Genomic DNA, 14,636 nt, shown 5'->3' with positions numbered 1-14,636 from the left:
TTCTTACCCTTGTCAATCTTTTCATTGGGACCTCAAACTCCTGCTGCACGGATCTTCCCCACTTTTCTCACTTAGCTCCTGTTCTCTTCCAGAAGCTTCACTGCACTCTCAAAAGGAAAGTTAAATTCCTCATATGTCAGTTACCTCGGAGTAAGATAAGGAGGTTTCACCTTCCTTCTCAAGACTGTTCCCAAGCTTTACTCCTGTCCTTTTGAGAAATCCCTGATCCTGAGGTTCATATCTTCTTAGAAGTCTCAGCTACTGAACTCATGACTCTTTGCTTCATTAATGAAAGAATTCTGGGTGTGGATTATGATCTTCCTCTCCAACATTATTCCCATACACATCTCATTTAGACCTCATATGAACTTTGGTGCCCTGACCTCTCTGTTCTTTCTTAATTATCAACCATCTCAGTCTTAACTTTACCTGACCCACATCTTGTCTATGTGTGTGTGTGTGTGTGTGTGTGTGTGTGTGTATGTGTGTGTATATATATACATATGTTTTTTTTTTTTTTTTGGTGAGGGAAGGGGTACCAGGGATTGAACTCAGGGGCACTCAATCACTGGGCCACATCCCCAGCCCTATTTTTTGTATTTTATTTGGAGACAGGGTCTTACCTAAGTTGCTTAGTGCCTCGCTTTTGCTGAAGCTGGCTTTGAACTTGAAATCCTCCTGTCTCAGCCTCCCAAATCACTGGGATTATAGGCATGTGCCACTGGCCTGGATATATATATATATAAATTAAAAAAAATACCTTTATTTTATTTATTTTTATGTGGTGCTGAGGATTGAACCCAGTGCCTCACATGTGCTAGGCAAACGTTCTACCACTGAGCTACAGCCCCAGTCTCCCGGCTATATATTTTTAATATTCTTATCTCTTCTCCTTTTGTGACAAATGCCTGGCAAACCTCTGATATCCACCTTCTTTATGCTTACAGTAAATAAGCACTTACTACAAGAGAAAAATCCTAATACAGAAAGATTGGACCATCAATTCATGCAGGAACACACAAAACACACAAAAATAAAGCTCACCTGCAAACATTACAAATTGAAAACTCTTGGCAAGTAATCCAATGGAAACAATACAAAAAATAAAAAACTAAAACAAACAAATTAATAAAAAGAACACACTACTGTTTCTGGTCTATACATGTACATAAAAGCATTTATATACCCAATTTACCACATACATGTATATGTATACATAGTAGAGATGTCAGTAGCTCTTAATTTATAGACCTACATGGTACAGGGTCAGCATTGATCAAATCTCTGTGTAATTTCAGCCACACATTCTTTTTCTTTTTTCCCCCAGTGATGAGATTTGATCCCAAAGGCCCTTGTGCATGCTAGGAAAGCACACTTCCACTGAGCCACATCCCTAGGAGTCTTTGTGTAATTTCAAAGCAGTAAGAAAATGCACTTGGAAAAATAAAATTACAAAAAGGTAAAGACTTCTCAGTGAAGCATAAACTTGTTAGAAAAAAAGCAATAATGGGAGATATGCCTTATTAAATATGGAAAGAATATAAAGTGTTAATTATAAAATAATATGATATTGACTTAAAAATAGAAAATTAAGATGGGTACAGTAGTACATCTGAATCTCAACTACTCAGAAGGCCAAGACAGGAGGATCACAAGTTCAAGGCCAGACTGGGCAATTTAATTTAGCAAGATCCTATCTCAAAATAAAATAAAAAGGATTAGAAATGTAACTTAGGGGTAGAATGCTCCTGGATTCAATCCCCAGTAACTGACCCCTCTCCTGCCAAAATACAAAAAGAAAGAAAATTAACTAGTGGAAAAGAGGAGACTCTGGTGGCAAAGCCAGATATTTTAAAAAATTTAATATAAAACCAAGTAAGAGCCAGGTGCAGTGACGCATGCCTGTAATCCCAGCAACTTGAGAGACTATCGCAGGAGGATGTAAACTTTGAGGTCAGCTTCAGCAACTTGGAAAGGAACTTAGTGGAACCCTACCTCAACATAAAAAATAAAAAGGGCTGGGGATGTAGCTCAGTGATAAAGTAAGTGCCCCTGGGTTCAATATCCAGGAACCCCCCAATCCCCCATCCTCCACAAACTAATCAACCCTCCCTCAAATATGTAAAATACCATGTGGGACTTATTTTAAGTAATAATGTAAAATAACAGAACTTTTGGCTCTTATCTTCTATAAATTCTTTGAAAAAAATTTAATGTACCAAGAACCATGTACTTAGTATAGCTGTAAGATGACAATTTTCCAGCTACTAAAGCAATGAGAAAATGACAAAGCTGATTTGAGTTCAAATAAATGAAAATGTTAAATAGCAGAACTGAAAAGTCATAATTATCAGGGCTAGAGTTGTAGTTCAGTGGTTGAGCGCTTGCTTAGCACACGTGAGGCACTATTTGATCTTCAGCATCACATAAAAATAAATAAAAACATCCTGTCCATATAGAATTTAAAAAAATATATTTAAAAAAATAAAAAATTAAAAAGTCACAATTATCTACATCAGCATCTTAGCAAAATAATTATAATAATTTAATGATAGAAACAAAACACATTATAAAATGTTTATTAAGCATTTATTACCATGTTAAATGTTTGTGCCAAGTGCTTTATATATATTATCCTGCTTACTTTTTCAATTCCATAATTCCATATTTATTAATGAAAAATAAATTCATATAAATAAATTCATATATATTCAATTCCATATTTATTAATATTTATAAATGAAAACTCTGAAAAGCTCAGACATTATATAACTTGCCTGGGGTCATAAAAATGTATATTTGAGTGACAGGATTAGGAATTGTGCCATAGTTATGGATTCTAAATCCATGTTGTTAGCTATAGAATATAGACAAACCTAGAGCCGGGCACAGTGGCACACACTTGTAATCCCAGCAGCCTGGGAGGCTGAGGCAGGAGGATCACAAATTCAAAGCCAGCCTCAGAAACATCGAGGTACTAAGCAACTCAGTGAGACCCTCTCTAAATAAATACAAGTAGGGCTGGGGATGTGGTTCAGTGGTTGAGTGTCCCTGAGTTCAATCCCCAGTACCAAAAAAACAAAAAACAACACAAAACAAAAAAAAACAACCTAGGGAAAGAAACCCTAAAGAATGGGAAATGATTAAATACATCAGAGTCTATAAACCTGAATCAACTCTATGATTATTAAAATAAACAAAAGGAGCCACATAGATAATAGGTAAAGTTTTTATGAACTAGTGGTCAATTATAAAGAAAACACAAGAGGGTGATACTAAGAATCTTGTTAGTCATAAAAGTGATGGAATTTCATGCATTTTATTTATAGTTCTATATAAATGAAAATTTACAAACCTTCTGCATACAGTCGCTCTGCAAGGAAAACTGCATCTCGGTAAGCATAATGGTTTAGTGCTTGCCATATAGCAGCCTGCAAGTGGAAGAAAAAGAAAATAAATACAGATACACAGAGTTTCAAAGTTACTCCTAGCACAAAGCTTTGAATATAAATATCTTTAAGTGATAAAACCTCAATGCCCATAGAGCAAACTCCACAGTGTGTATGACTCCTGACATATCTGCATTTACTCACTCAACCTGCATTACTTTTAGTCTTCTGTGCCTTTGTATATCCTTTTTCTTCATCAGGGAATGCTGGCTCCCTTACCAACCTTCCCTAATAAATTTCTAATTCTTTCTAAAGTCCTAGCTTAAATAACGCCACCGTGCCTGGCTAACAAACACTATTGTATTCACTTCTTAAAGTACATGTTTAAGAAGTTCTCCAAATTAAGATATATACTTAGAAATAAAATTACTGAGTTATTGAATATGTTCATCTTTATTAGATAATGTCAAATCATTTTTAAAAATTATTAATTTATATACCAAATAATATTATGAGTTTCTATTTCTATTTCTTGGCTAACCTGTAGCCATTACTTTTTTCACTTACTTCTTCATTAGAATAGTCATATTATATTACAGTTATCTGTTTACAAGTCTGCCTATCCTACTAAAATTACATGCTCTTACCAGCAGTGGTTTTCAACCATTTTTCATGACACACATGAAGGAAATGTTCAAATGTATGTCATCCTCCCACAAAAACTTCCTCACCTATTAGCTTAAATGCCACCTATTTCTCAGCCACTCAAGGAAGCACACTGGAATACAAATGAGTAAAATTATAGGACTAATCTTTAATTCACTTGAATCATGCTTTTTCTTTTAGAGTCAAGAATCATAAAGTATATATAAGATAGGACATTTTAAGTTAAAAATAATAAAAAATATCTACATCCATGTGCTAACCACTCAGGTCCAGAAATAAAATATCAGCAACTATCTTTGAAGTTCTACAGGCTCCTCCAGCATGTCAATAATATAAGTTCTTCTAGCCTTAAATAGGAAACTACCACCCTGAATTCTGCTGACCTTTCTTCTGGCTTTCTTCATAATTTGATACGTTCATGCCTATCATCCCTAAGAAGCAGCATATTTAGTTTTCCAACTTTAAATTCATGCTTGATGATATCTGAGGCTGGAGTTTGTTCACTTTCATTGCTGAATAAATAATATTTCCACTGTTTAAAGATATCAAAATATGTTTTATATGGGCATTTGGGTTATTTCTAGAGTTTCTGTTTGTTTGTTTTAATAATGCTACAACAAACACTATTTTTTTGGTTACCAAGGATTGAACCTGGGGGCATCAGACCACTGAGCCACATCCCCAGCCCTATTTTGTATTTTATTTAGAGACAGGGTCTCACTGAGTTATCACCTCACTTTTTGCTGAGGCTGGGTTTGAACTTGTGATCCTCCTGCTTCAGCCTCCTGACCGACTGGGATTACAGGTCTGCGCCTCCATGCCTGGCTAACAAACACTATTATATTTTGTATTCACTTCTTGGAGTACATGTTTAAGAAGTTCTCCAAATTAGGATACTTAGGAATAAAATTACTGAGTTATTGAATATGTCCATCTTTACTAGATAATGTCAAATCATTTTAAAAAATCATTAATTTATAAACCAAACAATAACATGAGTTTCTATTTACTCCATAGCCTTGTATAAACTACGATTGTCAAACTTTAAAATTTTTTATTAATCTGAGAAAATAAAAGCCTCCAATCAATTTAAAAAAAAATAGATTATCAGGCTGGAGCTCAGTGGTAGAGTGCTTGCATGTATGAGGTTCTGGGTTCAATCTCCAGCAACACACACACACACACACACACACACACACACACACACACACACACACACACAAAGTGATAATAATTAAAAAAAAAATAAAGGTTTAAACTACTCAAGATCAAAGACTTCTTGTTTGTACTGTCTTAACTTTTTTAAACTGGAGGGCTTTAGTACTTATTCAATGAATATATTCTGAGCGTCTACTATGTGACCACTTTCTGGACTCTAGATATTTAGCTATGAGCAAATAACTTCTGCTCTCATTAAGTCTCATTCAAATGTTACTCTTATCTAGACCAAAGCCTTTCAACCCCACTTAGATGATGTTCTATCCCAAATTCATTGAATCACAATTTCTACACCTGGGATTGTGCTTAGATTATCATTACTTTTAAAGTTTTCTATAGGTGATAAATAAGCATTCAGGGTTCAGAATCATTCCACATGTCCAGATAAGCAATCTCTCTTTTTATAGTAAAAACTTGTGAAAATTTATGAAAGCTATTAACCTCCTCCCCAGTAAAAAGCATATATTCTGGAAGTCTGCATATATTGAAAATCCACATTATCTTGGAAGTATAGTATAAATTTGGAAGTATAGTATAAAGCTCAAAATCTAGTCCACATGATAGGAGCTGAATATGTCATCTACTAGAAATAATAGGTACTTGATAAGTATTTGTGGAATTAAATTTAAATATTTAAAAGAAAGGAGCCAGGTGTGGTGGTGCACATCTGTAATCCTGGTGATACAGGAAGCTGAGGCAAGAGAATCATAAGTTCTGGGCTGGCTTCAGCAATTTAGCAAGACCCTGTCTCAAAAATAAAAAAAATAATAAGGACTGGGGATGTTGGCTCAGTAGTAAAGTGTTCCAGGGTTTTAATCTCCAATACCAAAAGAGAAAGAAAGGAAAGAAAAAAAAAAAAGGAGAAATGGACAAGTTACTACTTTTAAAAAGGTCCTTACTCTTTTGTATTTTAGCAACTACTACAGAGTTAGTGTCTGAAGAAGCATTACTGCTGCTAAGAGTAGGAGTGGCCAAGTTGGAGGCCACAAGATCACAAGTTTGAAGTCAGTCTCACCAAGGTAGAAAGACCCAGTTTCAAAATAAAATTTGTAAAAAGGCTGGGGATGTAGCTCAATGGTTTAAAAAAAAAAAAAGTACTGAGATAAACTAAAAGTGTTCTCAGAGAATTTCAACATTTGGATTGCATAACAACTTCAAAAAATATCACTCAGAAAATAGTAGACTAAAGGGTTTTCAATCTAATTTGACTCAGCAATTATCTCTTTTCTTTCTTTTTTTTTTTTAAATTTAATGAAGAGGATTCCTGATTCTTGTTAAGCACATTGATCAAGTTGTTATGAGCTTTAATCACCTACAAAATAAAGACTAAAACACCTACTTCAAAGACAGGCATATACATGAAAGTCTAGCTAAGTAATTGATAATTATAATTCTGCCCCCCAAAACATATCTGGTCTTCTAGTACTGGTGTGGCCTAGGGTTCTGGAACCACACACACATATAAGTACCTTTCAAAATTATACTAACTTAAAGCAACTGCAGTAATAATGAAAGACACACACAAACAAAAAAAAACATTTGCATCTATAAGGCAGACCATATTTTGCCTGGATTTCTTTAGTAGTATCTTAATTGGCCTCTCTGAATTCTCCCCCATGACTTTTTCACAAATCAGATCTGATCATGTAACATCTTTACTCAAAATCCTTCAGTAGCTTCTCATTGTTCTTACTGTAAAAATTGTAATCACCAAACTTGGCAACACAGTACAGTTTGTGCTTACTTCTCTTTTCTCTTTCTCTCTCCTTCCTTTCCTTCCTTCCTTCCTTCCTTTCTTTCTTTTTTTTTGCAGAGCTGGAACCCAGGGCCTCCTTGCTTACTCCTAGGCGAATGTTCCTTTCTTCCTATAGTCCTAGTCCTTTTTATTTTATTTTTCAAACATGGTCTTGCTAAATTGCCCAGGCTGACCTTGAACTTATGGCCTTCCTGCCTCAGCTGGCATTATAGGTGTGTGCTACTGTGCCCCATTTCAAACCAGTTCATCCTTTATTATATTTTCTTGTGCTCTGTGCTTAGCACAATAGTGTTTTTTTCAGCTCTTCTAATTTACCATATTACTCCCATCTTACAGACCTTCTATTACATGCAGTTTCACCTAGTACATGCCTCCTTTCCTTCAAACTAAGCAGATTCCAGTTATCCTTCAGATTTTTCTCTTAGAGAGGGTTTCTTTGGAACCCCAAGATGAAATTTGGTATCCTTATTAAACACTTAATAGCACCAAGAATCTTTCCTTTGTAATACTTCTCATCGTAATTTTACATTGATTTTGGAAGAAATTTTAGTGTCTTCCTTACTATTATAAACTCCAGGAAGGCAGGGATTACATACATCTTTGTTATTACTCTTCAAGATCTATTATGTGTTTTAAAGCAGGTGCTAAGTAGACACATGTTAAATGAACAAACAAATGATTTTGAACTTTTGACAGTCTTCCCATTATTAGCATTCTTGTATTTTAGTCTTAGCTTTAATTTTCTTTGTATTTCTTATATCCAATAATTAAGGATCTCTGGGAGTCTGTATTGAAACTTAGTAATAAACAGAATTATTTTGTAATGCAAATAATTAACCACCTAATTACTCATTTATGAAATCTGAAGATTTTTCAAGAACCTACTTGTTTAATTTTGTTCTGTTAAAGAAAATGATGAGTAGAGGATTTAATGTTGGAGATCTATGCTCAAATTTGTGTGCCACCACTTTTAGAATGATTTTGAGGGAAATATTAAACTCTTCTCAGCCTTAGTTTCCTCATCTGAAAAATGGGGCTCTATTTCTAGACCTGTTGTGTGGTATATGGGATGATACATATTATGGGCACATATATAATAAAGCTATAAAGTTCTAGAACTCTTTTTTTTTTTTTTTTGCACTGGGAATTGAACCCAAGGGCACGTAACCACTGAGCCACATTCTCAGCCCTTTTTTATTTTTTATTTTGAGACAGGGTCTTGGGCTGGTTATATAGCTTAGTGATAGAGTACTTACCTATGATGTGCAAGGCTTTGGGTTCAATCCTCATGTAACACCAAAAGGAAAACAAAACAAACAAAACAACCCTTTAGACAAGGTCTCATTAAGTTGCTGAAGCTGGCTTTGAACTTGAGATCCTCCTGCCTCAGCCTTCTCAGCCGCCAGGATTATAGGTATGTGCTACTTTTTTTTTTTTGACTTTTCAAAGTTAAAGAAATGAAAAACAATAAAGTATCATATTCAAGAATCATATTCTTTTCTGAGTTTAAATCAAGCTTTGCTCAGAACATCATTCCTTTAATACCAATTTTGGTGGGAGTGGTAGGGTATGCTAGTATGGACTAAACTCAGGGGCAGTCTACCACACAGCCACATCTTCAGCCTTTTTATTTGAGATAGGGTCTCATTAAATTGTTGAGGCTGGCCTCAAATTTGTGATCCTCCTTCTTCAGTCTCCCAAGCTGCTGTGATTAAAAGCCTGCACTATACCCAGTCCTTTATTACCACTTTTAGCATCAGAAAGATAATAATGCCAGCCAACACAAACTTTTATAAATCCAGAAGTTAATATTGCCACTTACAGAAACCCACCTATAGTTTCCATCCATACTCTGAGAAATCACCTCTAAATTCCTAAGTGATGGTGTCTCTCTGGGGTTGGTGGTGGGGGGAGCAGATTACTCTGAGGCACTACAAATTAGTAGCTGATGATGAGCAGAGCTAAAATAAGCTCCTGGTTATTCATCTACCTCTACCCAACTGATGGTGTAGGCCTCCACCAAAAGAAAAGCACTTAGTACATCAACCTCTAGAGTTCTACAAATTAATGCCAGATGTAGTTAATGCTGCTAAAAACAGTTATGAAACCAAACAGAGCAACATTCCTTCCCTCCCCACATCTCCACAAAATGTTTAAGAGAAATGTAACTGATTAAATTAATGGCTTGGTCCTTGGTTCCATTAATTTAAAAGTAAACAAACAGCATAAAGTTGCAAAATTCCTTACTTGTTATTCTTAAACCTGAAATACTATTTTAAATGTAAACAAATATCTCTAAGTACTCAGACTTAAATGTGACTACTATATCCTTGTTTTTGTCAAAAAAGATAACAGCTGCTTTTCAAATAACTATAACAACAATGAATAATAAAAAAGGAAAACAAAAAAAAAATCCAAACATCATTGTGGACTTTTACATTATATATTTTAATTTAATGTATAGAGCTCTAATTTAGTGAGGCTAGGGTGTGGCTCAGTGGTAGCGCATTTGTCTGGCATGTATGAGGCCCTGGGTTCAATTCTCAGCACTGCATACAAATAAATAAAATAAAGGTCTATTAAAAAAAAAAGAACTCTAATTTATTTTTGGTTTATATCATTGGGCAAATCCTTCCTCCCCATTTAGCAATGTCAGTGGTGGGGGAAATGAAGGAAAATCTGGTAGGTAAAGGCCAGGATTACTGCCAAATGCTCTACGATGTACTCCATCTTATTCCCTCCTCCCCACCAACAAATATTAGCTGGCCCAATTTTTGTACCAAAATTAAGTAACTTGTATATCTAAATTCTTACCTATTTCTTTCTTGCCAATAGCAGCAGATTAATATTCCCAAAGCAGTGTTTTCATTATGTAATTCTTCTACTCAAAAACTCTTTTGTACATATAATGGTTATTCATTATCACATCAAATCTAAACCTCTCAGCCTGGAGGTTTATAACTTGTTTCTACTCGGCTACTAAAACCTTCTTCTTCCTGTCTCAATTCCTACTCAAGCCAAGGGTTACAATACTTTGCTGTTCTCCCTAAACAATATTACAATCTTTGGGCTTTTGCTCATGCCATTCCATGCCACAAATATTCTTTTTCTTCTCTATCAATTCCAAACTTTTCAAAAGTTTTAGCCTTTAAGTTTTTGCTCCTTTAAGAAGCCTTTCCCATTATTCTGTCCTGAAAAGATCTCTTTTTCCCAAATTCCTTTTTTTTTTAATACTTATTTTTTAGTTTTAGGTGGACACAATATCTTTATTTTACATTTATGTGGTGCTGAGGATCAAACCCAGTGCCTCATGCATGTTAGGCGAGCGCTCTACCACTGAGCTACAAATCCAGCCCCCCAAATTTCTTTATTATTATTTGTGCTATCAAATACATACTGACTTGTAACATTACTCAATTTTTCCTGTTAAGCATTCTTATCTTCCTCTTAAAATTAGGAGTTATACCTCAATACTTGGTAGTCTCACAAATATCTGCAATTTAATTTGTTTAAAAAAGAATGTTTAATTGCCCTCCTTCACATCTACCCCCATCCCCAAAGGATTTTCCATTTCTTAAATAGCACCAACAAAATGAAATCCAGACAGTCATTCTTTTTTCTTTTTCTTTTCTTGGGTACTGAGGATTAAACCTAGGGTCACTTATCTGTCAACTATATTACAGTTCTTTTTATATTGAGGTGGGGTCTTGCTGAATTCCTAAGGCTGGTCTCAAACTTGCAATCCTACTGCCTCAGCCTTCTGGGTCACTGGAATTACAGGTGTGCACCACCACACATAGTCATTCTTGATATCTACCCCACCTTCACATCAAATCAATATCCATGTCTCATTGGTTCTATCTCTCATTATTTCTTGAGCCATAAAGAACTTTTTCACTATCTAAGAACTCTAAAACGATGCTGTGTATATGGTACCCAATTACTATATTGCTTATTAAAGTGATTTTCAAAAGGCTTGGTTTACAACTTCATCTAACTCTTCTAATTGTCAATCTTACTCCTGGGAATAATTGATAAATTAAAAGTGATAAATAAAATAGCTGCTCATTTTATCTGTCAACTTTTTCCTATGCCTAGTAATACCGTAAGCCTTAGGCATTCCAAGAAAGAAAACTATTTTCCAAATTTATTCTCATTCCTTTTCAAATATATGCAATCAGTCATCATTTTTTTAAGACTATCTTACTTTTTTCCTTACTAATTCATTCCGATTTTCAATACTATGCCTCATCAGTTGATCTTCATAACTGTGGTCAAAGTTGCTTGCTCCTCCCACTGTTAAAGATCCCTTCTTAATTAGCTGCTGCTTATACCATAAATTACAACCAAAATTCTAACCTAGTCATATCCTCCCACTTTTTTGGGGGGGTGGTGGTGGTACTGGGATTGAATCTAGGGTTGCTTTACTACTGAGCGAAGTCCCTGGTATTTATCATTTAAAAATCCGAGACAGGGTCTTGCAAAGTTGCTGATGCTAGCCTTTAACTTGTAATTCTCCTGCCACAGCCTCCCGAGCTACTGGGATTACAGGCTTGCACACCTCACTAAATTCACCTAGTTATATCCTAAACTTACCATCCCAAAATCTAATGGACAAGCTAGAATCAGGGAGGGGGAAAAAAAGATGAATTTGACTTTTAAGCCTTAAAAATATCTGATAGTACTTTAAGAAAAGATAGAAAACCTGATGGGTACTATCTAGAATAGGCTACATATTTCTATTCCACTCCATGCTTTTATACAGGTTGAAATTATTATTAAGTTGTCATTATATGCTATAAATGCAACTGCTTTATCATTTCAGAAGTCTTTTAGGGCCAGAAATACAAAATTACAAAAATATGAAACAGAAATTAATTTAAGCAATCTACTAATCCATTTAATTTCATGTTGGGTCTCAAAAAACCATAAAAGGAACTCTACATCACAAGAGAAATTTGGATTGAAAGAAACAGCTTTGGAAAAACTGATACAACTTAGGAACAGGTAAATTTCTTAAGATAAAATCCTGCATTATGTTAATTAAAATACTAATGGCTGTTATAAATAAAGAGCTGGAGATGAAGCCAAAGTAGGAAAAATGAGCATTTCATGTTGTGAAGAAAAATTAAGGAAATACAGAAGTAGAGATATATTAAAGTATTTGTTATTCGATACCACAGGTCTCTTAAGGGCAATATGAAGAAATTTCTAAAACTGGTTTGCTTTATAGCTTCAAAGTAAAGTCCAGGACTCAGTGACAGCAGCTGATAAGAGGTCAACTCCTCTGACCAAGTCAAAGATCACATGGTGAGATGAAGGTCTTCCAGACCTGGTCCATCACCAAGGGACAAAAGATTCAATTTCTCCAGATGGCAGGGGGGAAAACGACTTGGCACTGCATCACACACTTAAAATCCAATAGGGTTTCCTCCCTGGTAACAGCAACTGTGCGTCAAAGCATACCTTGATGTGGTAAGGATAGTGAAATGGACGGAAAAAACCTTATTTATCTTTCATTTCCTGAATGTCTTATAAACATGTACAATGAAATATTTCTGATCCTCATCACAGGTAATGGAAAAACCCAGATTCGCCCTTTCTACTCCCTTCCCTTCTATAGGTGCTTGCACCTCGGGCGCCCGGGCCTTTGAGTTCTCTTCTCAGATCAACACTGTCCAGTGGGGAATCCACTGAGCAAGAAAGACAACGTGGGTTACAATGTCCGGCACCAAAATAGAAATTACTATTAAAAATGCCGATCCTATCCTCTCACACATAACAAAAACAAAAACAAGAAAAACCCCGCAAACTTGCCCCACCTTTTCGAAAATCGTACCCAGCGCCGTTCAAATGTGATTCTCAATCATCCTTTAGACAAGAGAGCACCTGGGGCGCGTTTTCGGCCCCCCGCCCTCATCTCACCCCCCCACCCCGCGCCAGGCCAGGCCCCTGGACTCGGAGGAGGGGTTGGCGGACGTGGACTCCGACAGAAAAACAGGCATTCCCGCCGAACGCCACTCACACTAGGGGTAGAAGTAAGGTAGGGCTAGAGGTAACACGGCTTAGGTCGCGAACAAGGCCTCGGAACGATGGAAGAACGGCACGACCCGCAGGGGTTGAGGCGGGAGAAGCAGCCTGGCCTAGGCCGCACCAGGCCGCGAAGTGGCCATACGCGGTTTCCTGACTGAGGCTGCGAGCCAAGTCTCAGAGAAGAGGGTTATCATTACCTGGACGGGTTCCTGCAGGACCGTCATCCTTGAGGCTCAGGCCCACTTTCTGCAGTGCCTCAGGCCCCCCCCGTAGCGGCTCCGGCCCGGCCAGCCCCGGCTCATTTAAACTCACCAGCGACCGTTACCGGGGGATGGGGGAGGCCGAGCGATTGCCGAGTATCTCCGAGCGGGATACGAAAATATCCGAAGTGTAGAGATGCAGGCGAAAGTAAGACGGAAATGCACGAAATGGGCCGGAAATGCCCGAAATGAGTCGGCCGAGAAGGCGACCTTTGCCGGAGATTGCCGAAGATTACCGGAAACTACCGAGTTTGACCCAACGCGTAGTTTCCTGTTCTCGGCCACGCCTTCACCCACGCACGCCACGCCCAATCGTCCACGCTCTACGCTTCCCTGCCCAATCGGCAACCAGCAGGCTGGGAGTGGCCTGACGGATCGGGCGGGGATCGTTACGTGGCAGAGTTGGAGTCTGGATTCGCTACACTCCCCCTTCTGGATTAATTGGTGCAGAGTAGATAGAGAAAAGGGTAAAACACCAGAATTTGGGCCCGACTTGAATTAACCAAAAAGTATTTGTCTTTTGAGTTTAGATCATTATCCATTCCAGAAATACCTGTTTACAGCTACGGGGTAAATTTTAGAGATTTGACTCTCTCCAAACATATAGGATGGCAGGTCCTCAAGGTGATTACGGCCTATCTAAGGGTAATGCAAAGAGTGCTACACTATGTGGTGCCCATTATAAACGGTATAAGAATTCAGAGGAGAGGCAAATTAATTGGGATTAACAAAAAGAAAAGAAAAAGATTTAAACTAGAGTTTGAAGGATAGGTATAATTAGAAGAAAAAACAAGATATTGTAAATGAAGGCAGGAGAGATGAGGTCAGCTGGTAAAAAGTTAAGGCACTTACTGAAAATAGTTACTGAGGTGATGAGATGACGGAAAAATCTCAAAAGGCAGTTTGAAATTTTTATTCTTGATAGAAGATGCCATTTGGTGTACTAGAGAGTATAGTATTAGAAGTCCAGTGGCCTGGTATTGAATTTTGTTTCTTGCGCCAACTACTTAACAGATTCTTGGGCACCTCTCTTGAGCTTCTATTTGCATAATCTGAAAAAATTATCAAGGAAATTAAGTCCATTAGTAGATGTTGCAGCGTCTAGTACCACTGTAGGCACTTTCAAAAATTTCCTTTCTGCTTCCTTACTCCCCCCACCTCAAAAGCAAGAACTAGAAACTAAAATTGTGACTTTCAGCAGACAAGACAGTTTTTGAAGGTTAATTTTCTGTTCAGAGCTGGAAGTGGTGGCTTATGCTTATATTACCAGCTGCTTGGGAGACTGAGGCAAGAGGAACTCAAGTTTAAAGTCAC

General features: G+C 36.9%; 1 protein-coding gene across 7 annotated transcripts in view; it reads right to left on the bottom strand.

Annotated features, from left to right (window-relative positions):
* The window catches only part of Cdc27 (cell division cycle 27), a 61,224-nt gene extending 47,795 nt beyond the window's left edge, over positions 1-13,429 (bottom strand). For 5 of the 7 annotated variants that reach the window (XM_021728380.3, XM_021728382.3, XM_021728381.3 and 2 more), the window contains exons 1-2: positions 13,260-13,429; positions 3,356-3,431 (exon numbers count right to left, since the gene is read on the bottom strand). In XM_021728380.3, the coding sequence (XP_021584055.1) occupies positions 3,356-3,431; positions 13,260-13,286 (103 nt within the window). In that variant the 5' untranslated portion in view covers positions 13,287-13,429. The remainder of the gene's footprint in view (positions 1-3,355; positions 3,432-13,259) is intronic. The other 2 variants (XM_005328167.5, XM_005328168.5) reach the window with 1 other exon arrangement.
* Between the last annotated feature and the right edge of the window lie 1,207 nt (positions 13,430-14,636).

This window comes from Ictidomys tridecemlineatus, chromosome 3 (assembly GCF_052094955.1).
Source record: "Ictidomys tridecemlineatus isolate mIctTri1 chromosome 3, mIctTri1.hap1, whole genome shotgun sequence".
NCBI lineage: Eukaryota > Metazoa > Chordata > Mammalia > Rodentia > Sciuridae > Ictidomys > Ictidomys tridecemlineatus.
Note: the sequence above shows the minus strand (reverse complement) of the source record. Positions and strands in the feature narration are given on the sequence as shown.